Here is a 13,980-nt window from a genome sequence, read left to right on the forward strand (position 1 = left end):
TGGACCATGTGGCATTGCAAGAAAAATTGCACACATGTCACTGATTTTCCGCAGCCTGTGGAACTTCAGCGCCCCCCCCAAATTAACACAGAGGCTTTGGGGCTCCTCAAAGCACCCTCCCTGCTGCAGACAGACACACAGCAGCCCCAGTTACTTTCGCAGAAGCGTGCTGCGGGCCCAAAGAAGGCCGCGGGACACCCGACTTGACTTCGACGTGCCTCTGAAACACATGGACATGATTTGTAGGCCCAGTCAGAAGTGCACACTTTGAGAGAAAAGGTTGGGTGAGAAGCCAAGAGCAGCAGGAGAACAAATGTCTCCTTTTGTTTGGGAGAGTCTCGCTCTCAGGCGCGATGGTGCAAGAGCTGTTCCGCTGAGAGCATGAGCAGCTTCTCATCTGCCGGCTGATGCGGCCCGACGGACAAGGGCCTGGCCGCGTGAAAGCAATGCCAAGAGTAGCTAGGGGAGCCGCAGGAAGTGAGCGTACCTGGGGGAGAAGGGGGAGATGAGCTGCCGCTCCTTGGCCCAGTTGATGATAGGAGGGGGGACGCTTTGGACCTCGCACGGCAAGATGGCCTCCTCGCCTACCGTCACTGCCACCTCCACCGGCCTGCCAGAGCCGCCCGGACCACTGATTGGGCCAGTCACTCTAGGCCTCACTGAAAAAAGTACAGGCAAGTGAATGAACAGGCATCCCTGTGTGCTTCTAACCCAGCTGTCATGCTGCTTGTTCGATCAGGGGTCCTGACGAGGATAGAGAGTCTTACCATACACAGTCAGCTGGACCTTTCTGGAGCTGTATCCAGCGGGATTGGTGGCGGTGCAGACAAATTCTCCGGACTCATTGCCAGTGGGAGAGGCTATATACAGGGTGCCGTCATGGCCCAAGGAGAACTGCTCCCTACTCAGGTCTAACAGCTCACCTCTCTGGGCGGCACCACAGAGACGGAAAACAAAAAGGGAGACAAACCGTTTCTTCACTTCCCAGACAAGACGACTTAAAGAGACCTTTGGCCATTAACGTCAATTAAGTCAGAAGTCCAAATTCTTTTACAGCAGGCAAAAAATGAGAGGCACCAAAATGTGACATCACCAGTGTAAGGACCCTAACATCACAGGGAGGGGACCTCAGTGGGTGCATGGAGGAAGGAACCCTAACTGCAGCTGGTGCAGAACTTAACAGGACAGCTTTTCATTGGCCTTCCACGTCCCATTCACTTTAATAGCATATAATTTTGCAAGTCACAGAAACAAACGTGCCTACCAAGACAATACAAAAGACACACACACATTCCTCAGGCACATATTCACTGCATAAAGAGCCTTTCACTGGTTTTCATCATGTGCCACTGTCGTTGTGGACACCAGACCACGAAATCAAACTGCATTACGTAATGCAGGTGTCGGGAAGAAACAAAAGCCCATGTTCTGGTACCACAGCGAACAGGGATCCTGCGTCGGAGAACTTTTCTATGTAGAAGATGCATGTTTGGTGTGAGACAGGAATGTTGGGTCCCAGCACCATTATAACAATATATATACAACAATGTAATACCAGACTGTATAATTATAGCCGCTAGATGTCCATATTACTGTAAGTGTTGGACAGAACACTCCAATCTGAATGTCCAGCCCGCTCCAGTCCAGCTATATAGGACAATCATGAAGTTTGATCGATGATCTTTTTCTTTTACCCCCTAGATTATATTGCGATTATATTGTTAAAAAAGAAAATGAATATTAAATTATAAACACATTTTTCTTGAGGTTAGCTGTGACTTTGATTTACCCACTGAGGGAGAACCTCAACACACTGCAAACGTAAGCAGCTCCATTGACGTCGAGCGTGTTTCTGTATACCGGACACTAGGGGCTTCTCAGGTGCTTTGGCAGGGGCTGAACCATGTCAGAATTAGAAAACCAGTCTTTGAGGTTCACATACTAGAAGGTCCTAAGTTCACAATGTGTGGCAGCATTAATCACAGAAGCTCTTTAGTTAGCTTGAGGATGAGCTGCGGCTCCTTACCTTTGACCAGGTAACGTCAGGCTTGGGGGTGCCCAAGGCACGGCATGGCAGCGAGATGGGCGTCCCCTCGATGGTGCTGAAGACCTGAGGCCCATGCTGGATGCTTGGAGAAACTAAGGAAGACACAGAGTGCGACTGCTTCAGCGGACAAGAATTCCCAACCTAACCTGAGGACTGCATCTCTAGGCATTTACTAACCTGGGAAAGCTAATATTGTTTAGTGGGAAGCAGTACTATGACTTCTGGTGCTTCGTCATTTTGACTGAGATATTTTCCAAGCATTAATTAAATATGAATCGGCCCCTTGGAGGGAGGGAGAACAAACAACCCCCACCCCTGGCCCTCACCATGCCTCTACTGGGCATGCACCGTGCAATAACCAAGGCAGGAAATGTAACTATATGAGCAACAGTGAAATTTCAATATGCTTCATTCATCCTCCTATTGGTGCTAATCCCCCCCCACCCCACCCGAACTCGCCTCCACACTCCTGTGAACTCAGCTGCCATTCGCTTTGACCTCAGTTTATAAGGAGGTACAAATATATTTACAATAAATAACGTAGTGGACCTACTTGTCTGACTTAACGCACATATCGGCGATAATCTCATAGGTGCGAGAGGATAAGATAACAGGGAAGGAAACATCCGGAAAGGCAGACAGGCCTGTGCTTGATTTCACAGCGCTAAGGTGGCCATGGATGCCCTATCTGGATGCCAGATGTGAGGCTGGGGGACCTGCAGTGCGTTGACCACCGGAGAGTTCGTCCAGAGTTTGCATGGGAGCCCGGGGGCTAAGGCTGTACTTGGCTGCACACCTCAAGGCGCCCCCCCCTCCCCCCCTCCCTACCCACAGGCTCAACGCTCCCCTCCCCATCTCTCACTGACTGTTATATTCATAAAACCCAAAACCATCTGCAGGACCGATTAGCGCTGGAAACTCTGAGCAGGCGTCCAGCCCGGAGATTTAACAATTAGTGACTTGGCCGTTTAGCTTCATGAGACGCGCGACTGCTAGCTCCCCATGAAAGTGTGTTAAACGCACTAGCTCCCCATGAAAGTGTGTAAAACGCACTAGCTCCCGACACCCTTTCTTTTCCTCTCCTTTTATTTACTCTTTTTTTGGCTCTCTCTCTCTCTGCACACACCCGCTGCGCGCTGACGTCATACGCAGGCCTGCAGATACGGCAGTGACAGCCAACGATGTGCGTTTGCGGACCCGAGCTGGTGTTTGGATGCAAGACTCAATAAACACAGAATGTTGTATTTCCCCCCACTCAGCCCCATCAGGTTAACAAGCTACTTTCTGCAGCTGTTTTGGGTTTCCTGGGTCTGTCCAAATGCACTTAGAAGAAGATTTGCACTGGAGGAACCATATAGGAAAAAAGCTCAAATATACAACCAATGTGTACATTACCCAATAATAATAATAATAATAGTAATAGTAGTATTCATCCATCCATTTTCTATACCCGCTTGTCCTATTCAGGACATAATAATACAATACATTGTATAGCACTTTTCATTATCAAAATCTCAAAGTGCTTCACATTGAAAGCAAGTTCACTAGATGTCTAGTAAATGATTCCAGAGATGCTGCCCGTCTGATACAAGCAGGACCGCAGCGTAACACAGCCGCATACCGTAGACTCCAAGGATGGTGGTGCGGTTGGTGGTTCCCGCTACATTCTGTGCCAGGCAGGTGTAGTCACCACCATCCTGCAGGCGGACGTGCTCGATGTGCAGACTGCCATCCCGACGCAGGGCCACGTACGGACCGGGAAGCACCTGACCGAGGGAGATCAGTGCACTTCTAGGACTGCTCGCATGCAACACAACAGCAAATGCATTCAAAGAGGCATTTAAAAAGCATTGCATGCATTCTGCATACAATCCACGATGTGATTCACGTGTATGTTTATTTGTGTCACACCCATGCAAACACATAGAATAATCACATAGAATATTGCCAAGTTTATGAGGAAGTCTGAAGACAGAATCACATGGTCATTTCACATGTTCGCTTTTAAAAACCTCAAACTTGGTCATGAGCCAGTTCCTTTCCAAACCCCCGCACACCCCCCACCATGAGGGTAAGAATGTATAGATAGGTTCATGCTTGAGCATGTGATTCTATGTTTTCCTTGTGGTTAATTGTCCCATGTCAGCAAGTTGGACATGATCCCTGCGTCCTTACCAAACCTCCATTGCGGAACCAGCGCCTCTCCGGTAATGGGTTCCCTGCCAGGAGCACGCAGGGCAGAGTCACTTGCTGTTCCTCAATCACGTTGATGGTACCTGGGCTGATGCCAATGACTGGAGACACTGCAAGTAAAGAAAAAGCACTTTGCCGATAAATCCTACATAATACGAGTCGGCACCCATGCGGTGTTTAATGTGCAGAATGCTATAACATGTCGTTTGGCTGCTTTGAACAATAGTTCAAGGGAATCTGATTTATCCATCCCCAAGGACAGCTGTTGGAATATCCATGAGCTGCGGTAACAAGAAGAGAAGAGGAAGCCCTCAATGCGAGTATGGGTCTCTGGCACTTCCTGAAAGTTCAAACTGATCCGATGGAAACCTTCCATTCTCACTATGACACCAAGGGAACAACATGGTCGACACTTTCTGTTTGGAGTCCATTAGCAACACTCCTCTACAGAGGGAGGGTCTCAGAGACCTATCCATCCATCCATCCATCTATCCATCCATCCATCTATCCATCTATCCATTTGTCGTAACCGCCTGTCCTATTCAGGGTCGCAAGGGTCCGGAGCCCATCCCGAAGGCTATGGGTGCAAGGGAGGGAACAAGCCGGCATGGGGCGCCAACCCATTGCAGGGCACACACACCAGTCACTCACACACCAGTCACTCACACACCAGTCACTCACACACCAGTCACTCACACACCATCCACTCACACACCACACGCTCACACACCATCCACTCACACACCATCCACTCACACACCATCCACTCACACACCATCCACTCACACACCACACGCTCACACACCAGTCACTCACACACCAGTCACTCACACATGCATCAGGGACTTGTGCTCAGAGTTTATCATTTATACAGTATGTGTAAGAGGAGTCCCTGGGGGTCTGGCCCTTAAACTAGCATGCTGTATAAGGGCAATATTTCACTGGTAAAAGAACAATTCCCTAAACCCATGCAGACATGCATACATAAACTTTGTAGTCTGCTCAATTCCCAGTGGGTTCCAGTACTCCCAACCAACTCTGCCTATGGTTCACGCCTTATGAGCCAGCTCTCCAGCCCTGGGTGTTTTACGACATACTCCCATCACTCAGGCCTCCATATGGTTTCCACATCTTCTCACAACAACCAGCCACTGCCTGAGATGCCTGGTTGCTATAAACACTCAGCTGTATTTATGGCCTATCCGTGAGCGACATTGCCTCAGTTCACCGAGGGCTCCCAAAACCTGGCCCTCTGTCTCCAGCAGCTGATTAGCGAGACACACGAATCCATGTAGCTACAGACATGCGAAAGAAAAACCGTCACCATCTGGTCGAGGTGGGTGATGACGACGACGGCAGGTTTTCAGACAGTGAGGCCAGGTTCTCCATGTCCATGTAAGCTGCATCCTTTCTATTGCTGAAGAGCATTTGTCATGTGGAGCAAAACATCCCCCAAGGGAGAGCCATACATCTGCTGCATGCAAGAATAACAGAAGACCCAACTCCAAATAGATAAAAGCTGGACAGATAAAACTTTTTTCTTATTTTCATTTCTTGCAATCAAGTACAAGCGTCTCAATAATACATGATCTTCTCCACTGTGCAGAGCTACAAAGACATGGCTGACAAGAGCCAGCTCGTCCTAAATTAACCCATCCTAAGACCAAAAGGCAAGAAAAACCATTTGACTAGTCTAAACCTCTCATCACATGAAGAATATTGACATTTTTTCCATAGCTAGAAATGGCAGACATATAGCTTGGCACGGGAAAGATTCAACTCCATCTTGTGCATATTTTGAGGTTTTATTTTGTCATTTCTTATAAACCAGTTTCACCATAAACAATCAGGTTAAATGACACTTGGAGTTGTCATGTTGAATAAAAGATGGAAACCACAAAAAACTGCCCTGGTTAAAGAAGCAAACAAGTGAGGCGTCGATCTCTAGCACCGTGTGACCTTTGCTCCATATAAAACAACTTTGCAGTCAATGGGCTTGTTTACAAGTTAATGAGGTTGTGAAATATCCATTGAGTCGTGTGGTTCGCTGCGGCTTTGCCTCTCACTGCACAGACTTTGAAGTGCAGAGATAAAAAATTCTAGGTATGAATTAGCAGTCATATTAGAGGATCCATCCCTTTGATCTCCTAAAGATATAGGATGGTCTGCATACCTCTGATTCTTTGATTTGGCTGAACGGTTCCCAAAAACATGCAAATGAAGAAATGTCGGCCAAATGCATCAAGCACATCTGGCCTGGCAAATGATTCATTTCTTTTTCAGAAGCCGTGAATTCTGGTGCTTTGCATTACTTCTGCCAAACTGACATCTTCAGCCCTTCAAAAGCTGCCAGAAAGTGTCCATGCATTCATCGCAACATAAAAGTTCCCATATTTAAAAAGTGAATTCAAAGCATTTAATACATAATTCAAGAATAACGACCCTACTACATCATCCCTTGACTGGCAGACCATGTGAATAGTTTGGTTTATTCGAAATTGAATATTTGAAGTCTGCTTTCTGTTCACAGAAAGACTTTTCTCCTAGAATCCAGCCTAATTACCTTTAAAATAAATAAAACAGATTAAAATAAAAACCACTGATAACAGGAAAAGTGAAGAATGTGAATTATCTTGAAAACATCATTGTGACTCAGCACTCATCCACATGTAAACATTTAAAAGTGAAATATAAAATGATATAAAATGAATCTGATTCAATCACTTACCAAGTCCAGTAACAGTAAGAGAGGCTTCTGCTTGGATTTTCCCAAACTGGTTGTAAGCCTCACAGATGTATGTGGTCTCATCTTCTACCCAAACGTCTGAGAAAAGTCAAGGTCAAGTTTCATAAGCATTGACACCAGAGACTTATTCGTAACTTCGTAACTAATATACACTTTTAATGCAATGTCTTTGGGTATTAGACTAGAGACTGAAATATTGCTGGTTTATCATGGGAAGAGCACTGGCTCCGTTTTTGATCTGAAAGTCTCCAGCAAACATCTTCCAGTATATTTTTGCATAAAAGCGAACTTGAAAACTATGTAATTAGCATTCAATCATGGTATCTGTTAAGCAAAATGTCATTAGCCAGAACACACTGAATTTGGCCAATTTCTTCCCAACCGGTTATGACTCTGGGGAAACGAAGACCAATAATCACATCTGTACAGCAGGCTTCAGGGGGGGGGGGGATGTGCTGCAGTAAACACAACAGTCTGCCCAAGCTGAGAACTTGCTACATACTGCTGATGAGCAGGTCCCCATTTCTTTTCTGAGTGATGGAACTGCGCGTATGGTGCCGGGAGAAGAGGGCGCCGTTGTCCTCTCTCCGCCAACTGATCTGAGGTTCAGGGTAGCCCTGGACTCGACACCGTAAGGTGGCGTTTGAGCCAATGTCTGCCGAGACGTCCATGGGCTCATGTGTGAACTCAGGAGAGGCTGGGGAAAGACGAACAATGAGCATATTCAGTCCTGAGTCTGTCAGTTGCACTGTGACTCATCTGGAGCGTAATGTTACACTTACAGCCCACATCAAGGGTGACTTTGGCCACAGCTGTTCCTGCTTCGTTTGTGGCAACACAAGTATAGTCGCCAGCATCCGTATCCCGGGTCTCCTCGATCTTCAAAATCCCTGGGCGAGGCCCTATTCTTACAAATGGCGTGGATCTCAGCTGAAGGTCACCTGCCCAACAAAGAAGCATCCAGATTTCAATTAATTTTGACCTTGGGATCTCTAGGTAGGAGACTGGGAGTGAGGTTTTCCACAAGAGCCTCACCTTTGTACCACCTGATCTCTGGGTGTGGAATCCCAACAGCTATACATTCCAGTACTGTGGTTTCCCCCAAACCAGTCAGAGTCTCACTCTGTATCACTCTGACTTCAGGAGACTCTGCAAGCAGAAAAGCATCATATGGATGCAAATGAATGAATGAACGAACGAATGAATGAATGAATGTTACATTTACAGTATATAGAGCTTTTTTGATTTTACAGAACCAATTAGAAGCCACTTCAACCCCAGCACCACCCGGATATAAACATGCTCTTTTTTCTATTTGAATAGTTTGCAGAAAAGGATGCATATGTGATGTTTCTTCACACATCAGGCTAAATTGATACAGCAAATAAGCTTCGTACTCACCAATAAATGTCAGAATGGATGTCTGCGTGTCTGTTCCAGCAACGTTGCTGGCCAGGCAGCCATAAGACCCAGCATCCTTCTGAACCGTGTTTTTGATAATCAAGGTCCCGTCCGGAGTCATGCGGTGCCTTGGAAATAAAACCAGTGTAATGAGTCGCAGGTACAAGGCAGCAGCGCCTCCTACTGGGGAGGAGAACGAGAAGGAGATGCGGCTCCAGGAGGTGTTTACCTGCTAGAACCCATGATGAAAATGTCATTGTGGCTCCACACTATCTGGGGGGCTGGGTAGCCTTTGGCAGAGCACCGGACTCGGACCTCTCTCCCTGTCAGGAAGGTCTGATTGCGAGGTTCCACTCTGACTTGCGGAGGATCTATCGAGAGTTCAAAGGTGTGATATGTTACATGTCTTCTCCTTCTCCTTTCCAACATAGCCTATTACCTAAGAATTACCTAAGAATTATAGTCGATCTATAAATGCATAGAAGTCCAGCCATGACTAGGTTAAGAATGCTCTCAATTTTTTATACAAACTTTTATACAAAATTTTTTATACAAATCACAACTTTTTGCCCAATATTTAGAAATCAGGGCTAAGAAACAGCACCCGATTTTAAAAGCCTTATTAAATCACAGGCATTTTACACCTGATAGGGAAAATGTTATTTTACTGTTACATTAAAACAAGTATATTTCATTGCAACTCGCTTATCATCTTCCTACTTTCATGTTGTTTTATCAGATAAAATGAAGGAATAACTGTTCCGGATACTTCTAAGTTGGGGAATTGGCAAGGGCCAAGTGATTCATTATGCCTTCCATGTCCTAAGAGGCCATGCGTTACATTGAGGGCTGGCCAGCTCCACCTCTGCGGTGATCATGATCACAGGGGGACAGGATGAAGTTCTCTGGTTCTCCTGGAGAGAGATCCAGGACCTCAGAAGCCACCATCCCCACAAGCCTCAGCTTCTCCAAAACCGTACGGCATGTAAAGCAGAGCACGGCTGCCTTAAACGCCCAGTGACACTGGTTTTCCTCCATAGTTGGGCCACTCCACTGAGTACCATAAAAGTTTCTGCTCTGATTAGGCACAAGAAACCATCGGGAAGGACACCACGATGAATGGGATCATTCTGATGTTTACTGTTATATATGCAGCTAATGAGGGCCCTATAGAGGAAGGCTTTGAATGACACTTATAAATTATTTGGGGCAGTAATCACAGTACAAAAACATTTAGTAACAATCATATAGGTTACCACCACCCTTTTTTATCTTAAGATCAATTAGCAGTCATACTCGCTGTTCAGTGCTCACTAATATATTTCGCAAAATTCAAAAATATCCATTTACTGCAGCTACTGGATTAATAACGGATGTACAGCCCCACATACGGCTCCTGAAAGTTCTCCAGAAATGCTGAAATAGAAATGACAGATATCACAAAAGCACCAGGGGTGTAAGCTAATACTGGGGGTTGTTACATTCAGCTTAAAGGATTAGATGAGGACTTAAACCAACATGCTGACAGACTGCACGCAGGTCGCCAAAGCCGATGACAAATGAGGTGCTTAGTATTGCACGGCTTAACCTCTTCTGTGGCATTATGGGGTGTTCATGTGCCAAGCTCGACTTGTCTTTAGACCCTGTTAATGAACCGTGAAAATGTCCTGTTCTGTCATACGCAGTCCTTCCTGTCGTCAGCAGTCGCACTTCAAAGACGGCTTAATGACTGGGATTGGCGTTTCCTTCAGGTGCTAATTAAAAAGCTGGCGGCCCTATTGTAACAGCTGTCTGTGAGGGGAGGGGCCACGTCAGTCACAGAATTCAAAGGTGTTTGTGTGTTAAGGTCAGCCATCGATCCCTGCTAACAAAGGAGTAACAAAGACCCTCCCAAAAAACAAAGACATGCCTTTGTTACTAAATACAACTTGTTATGTCCTGCGAAATGCCAACAACCTACAAACCCTATCTAAGGTGACGTTGAAAAGGTAATTTTCACACTCTTGGTACAAACAGGCATTGAAATGCTCAATAGGCCCAATCAGTGGGTCAATATTCAAGATTCACACAAAATGTTCAACAAAGATTTTGTTCCACGTCCCGGGTGATAAACCCTGAAGACAATCCTGACCTATTTGTGAAGGTCAGCTTTTCATATGCTCCATAAAGCCCAGACATAAATCACCTTCACACACCCAACAAGCTATGAAAATGAAATACTGCGCTGTGCCGAAGCCTTCGGCCGTGTTTTCCTGTGAAATGTTGTAAAGATGCACACTGGTCAGCTAAGCTCTCATCACTACTCCAATCGGGCCAGGGGCGAGCTTGCGGTTTCCCTGGCAGCTGCCTCGGCTCGCTTCCTTACGAGGTCTCATGGTACGCACTGTTCAGCGGTCACACCCCTAATGAAGAAGTCCCACAGCGACCTCACTGGAAGCCACATGGAAATAGAGCGGATTTCATGAAGGAAACTTTCAATAATGTTTCACCATCCCCAACACGGCTGTCAGATCACTCACACTAACAAACAGTTGTTATGGAAACCACGCCACGACGTTCCATAGAGGTACAGACTAAAGCAATTTCCGGTCGAAGGGAGTGACCTCAGAGCCACAGTCCATGAAGGCGCAGACAGCAGCCTGTCATTAAGTCTCGGCGATGAGGCCCCGGGCCCCAGTGACCTGAGCATGCCCTCACCCTGCACGGTGAGGTAGACGGCGGAGGAAGAGGCCCCGCCCTCATTTGCAGCAATGCAGCGATACCAGCCGATATCGTCGATCGTCACCCTGTAGATCTCCAGGGAAAGGTTGCCCATGGTTCGTGCTCGAGGCTCCAGGTGGGAATCCAGGCCACCGCGCTGCCAGGTGAGGTTGAACCGGACTGTGCTGGACACCAGGCAGGTGAGGACGGCCCGGGAGCCTGGGGATACTGTCACGTTGCCGGGGACAGTGATCGTGGGAGGTGGTTCTGCAGTATAACGATATGGCATGTTATGGTCATTGGAGGCTGCTACGGAGGAACTGGAATGCGAAATGCAATGATAATAATGCTTTAATTTGCCATTTGTACAAATAAAAGCATGCAGGGATTTTAGTTTGCACATATCACATCTTGCTCTCCTATGAGACACACATATAAAGGTGAGAGCAAAGCTTGGGGTCAAAGGGCATCCGTTTTTCTGGTTGAGGGTCTTGCTCAAGGGGTCAACAGTGACATGACTGCTCTTCCAGCAAGAGACATCAAGCAAGCAACCATCTTTCAGAAGCACGAAGTCACACACAGCCTAGACACGGCAGCTCAGCTAAATCAGATCATTTGCCAGAGAATGAATGGAGGTCAACTTATTATACGAGCGGTCATGACCCCACTAAAGTACAGTAGATGATAGACGAAGATGAAAAATCATCACCTAATAATAATGTATAACCTTGGCGTAAGCTGGCAGAAGCTACAGGACTATAAATATTTAGGTCATTCTTCATTTTTTATTAGTTTTTAAAAGTTACATTTGGATACATAAGTATTTCCCCAGTAATGTAAATGGAGCGCTACCTCTTTTGCCATAGTTTCTCCAAACCCCTAAAAGATGCTCAATCTACAGCCCCCGAAAAGTACAAAGAAGAACGTTTCTGTTAAATTATAATACATTCGGATAAATTACACCCCACAGTCTCTGGTAGACTATTTAAGTCAGAGTCATACAATTCTTAGTTTAAAGTTAGCTATGATTTATGAACATAAATGTGGTTCTCACTTTTATAGTTGGAACTTTGAAAAATTATATTGGCTCAATAAAGCTTTTTTTAAAAATACTCTGTAAGAAGTATCTGTCAAATTAACATTAAATCAACATGAAATTTAATTCATACGAATCTTGGTCTGAGTTTATTAATTCTAGCCGGTCTTTTTAACTTCTTAACATAAAATCTGAACTTCTGTAAGGAGTACATTGGGGCATATTGGAGCATCTGACTGCCCAAAGGTGACGTTTTTACCCAGTTGTCTCCCATCCTCTAGCCTAGGTGGTCTAATCCATTGCCAATCCAATAAAAACACTTCGCCGCCTCAAAGAAAGATTAACAAGCTGAGCAGAGGCAAAGGGCCTGACCACAGAAAAGTTATACGGCTTTGGTCTCTACCAATCACATGAAAATACCTTGCTACAGTATCAGCAAATGAGGATGACACAACAGGAATTTGCAAAGGCTCTCAGCTTAATTTCCAGCCCTTAACTCCTAAGGCATGTCGCTGTTGTGTATATTTAAGTCACATTTTTGTTCCATTGAGCTTAATTTAAACTGAGAGCGGCTGTGTGCTGCATTTTCCCAAAGGAATCAGAGCTAGACTTGGTGTACTACCTCACGGTGCATTGGATAACCAGTCATGGAGCCAAGATTCAGTGTATCCACCTTTGTAAACACTGCGGCAGGTAACATCCTGATGAGCTCAAAAAGGTAGCAGTCAGTTGTTGAGGGACTTGGCAGTGAGTCCGAGAGCGAACCCACACCTGTGATCCATTATTGCTCATTCAGAGTTCACTCACAAAGCTCAGCAACTCTCGGTCATTACGGAGACGTCTCTCCAGCGATTTTGCACATGGTCGATTGTGGTTTCTGAGATAATCGCCTGCACTGGCATGCCGACTGGCATCCGTAGCATGGTTACCTCACACCTCGAGGGCTGCAAGTGATTTGCACACTTTCTGTATGGCGGTGAGGGATTCCATGGACTACTCCAGCTTCCTCCCATAGTGTAAAAACAGGCAATTCAGATGAATTTGAAATTACCTTAATTATGTAAATACGTAATGGCCTGTAATGAGCCTGCCCAGAGTGCGCCCCTAAAATTACCATTTAGTGCAGACTGATTCAGTCTTAATCAGACTACCAATTATTTAAGGGGATGGACTTTTGACTACTGGGCACGTTACTGATACACAAGTATACTGGGCTGTTCAAACACTTCTAAACACTATGAGACTGTGACTATGAGTTTCTTTTCCAATGGCAAAATGAAGAGTCGACCTACCGGAGACATCCAGGAAGGTCTGAGCCCGACCCGTGCCGGCGCTGTTTATGGCGATGCATTCATAGTAGCCCTCATCCTCCAAGGTCACTCGCTCGATCTCCAAGGAGGCGTTTGACGATTCCCTGGAAGATTAATGAATAGGTCGGTTGAGAATTTACTTTCGCTTTGGGTGACTGAAACCTTCCCCGGCTAGCATCTCTACCTAAAGAGCTGGTCCTCCCCAAGGCGGACGCCGTCTCGGCTGAACCGCAGCGTGAAGGGAATGAGGCTCTCCACCTGGCAGGAGATACGGCCTCTTTGTAGGTAATAACCTGGGGTTTGCCGGGGCATCGTCACCTTGGGTGCATCTGTGGGCCGGAGGGAGAAGTGGCGCGAGGACAGACAAGAAAATTCAAACACATTGGTCCATAAATTACAGACAGACATGCTAGAAAAGACCAAGGACTGAAAAATGATGCATGAGGAGCAATTCCATAATGTAGCGGATAGAACAGTTTGAAAGGAAGCTACCTGGACGTTGTGGCACCAGGGTGTCAATATTCCTTTCGTAATTATTATTCCACAT

General features: G+C 46.1%; 1 protein-coding gene across 3 annotated transcripts in view; it reads right to left on the reverse strand.

The window, feature by feature from the left end:
- hmcn1 (hemicentin 1) overlaps window positions 1-13,980 on the reverse strand; it is an 83,428-nt gene that overhangs the window by 46,612 nt on the left and 22,836 nt on the right. For all 3 annotated transcript variants that reach the window (XM_048977516.1, XM_048977515.1, XM_048977517.1), the window contains exons 9-22: window positions 13,618-13,762; window positions 13,416-13,537; window positions 11,085-11,354; window positions 8,617-8,758; window positions 8,388-8,515; window positions 8,022-8,135; window positions 7,769-7,927; window positions 7,489-7,683; window positions 6,969-7,064; window positions 4,223-4,350; window positions 3,669-3,813; window positions 2,027-2,139; window positions 768-927; window positions 488-659 (exon numbers count right to left, since the gene is read on the reverse strand). In XM_048977516.1, the coding sequence (XP_048833473.1) occupies window positions 488-659; window positions 768-927; window positions 2,027-2,139; window positions 3,669-3,813; window positions 4,223-4,350; window positions 6,969-7,064; window positions 7,489-7,683; window positions 7,769-7,927; window positions 8,022-8,135; window positions 8,388-8,515; window positions 8,617-8,758; window positions 11,085-11,354; window positions 13,416-13,537; window positions 13,618-13,762 (2,089 nt within the window). The remainder of the gene's footprint in view (window positions 1-487; window positions 660-767; window positions 928-2,026; window positions 2,140-3,668; window positions 3,814-4,222; window positions 4,351-6,968; window positions 7,065-7,488; window positions 7,684-7,768; window positions 7,928-8,021; window positions 8,136-8,387; window positions 8,516-8,616; window positions 8,759-11,084; window positions 11,355-13,415; window positions 13,538-13,617; window positions 13,763-13,980) is intronic.

This window comes from Brienomyrus brachyistius, chromosome 15, assembly GCF_023856365.1.
Source record: "Brienomyrus brachyistius isolate T26 chromosome 15, BBRACH_0.4, whole genome shotgun sequence".
In the NCBI taxonomy this organism is placed as follows: Eukaryota; Metazoa; Chordata; class Actinopteri; order Osteoglossiformes; family Mormyridae; genus Brienomyrus; species Brienomyrus brachyistius.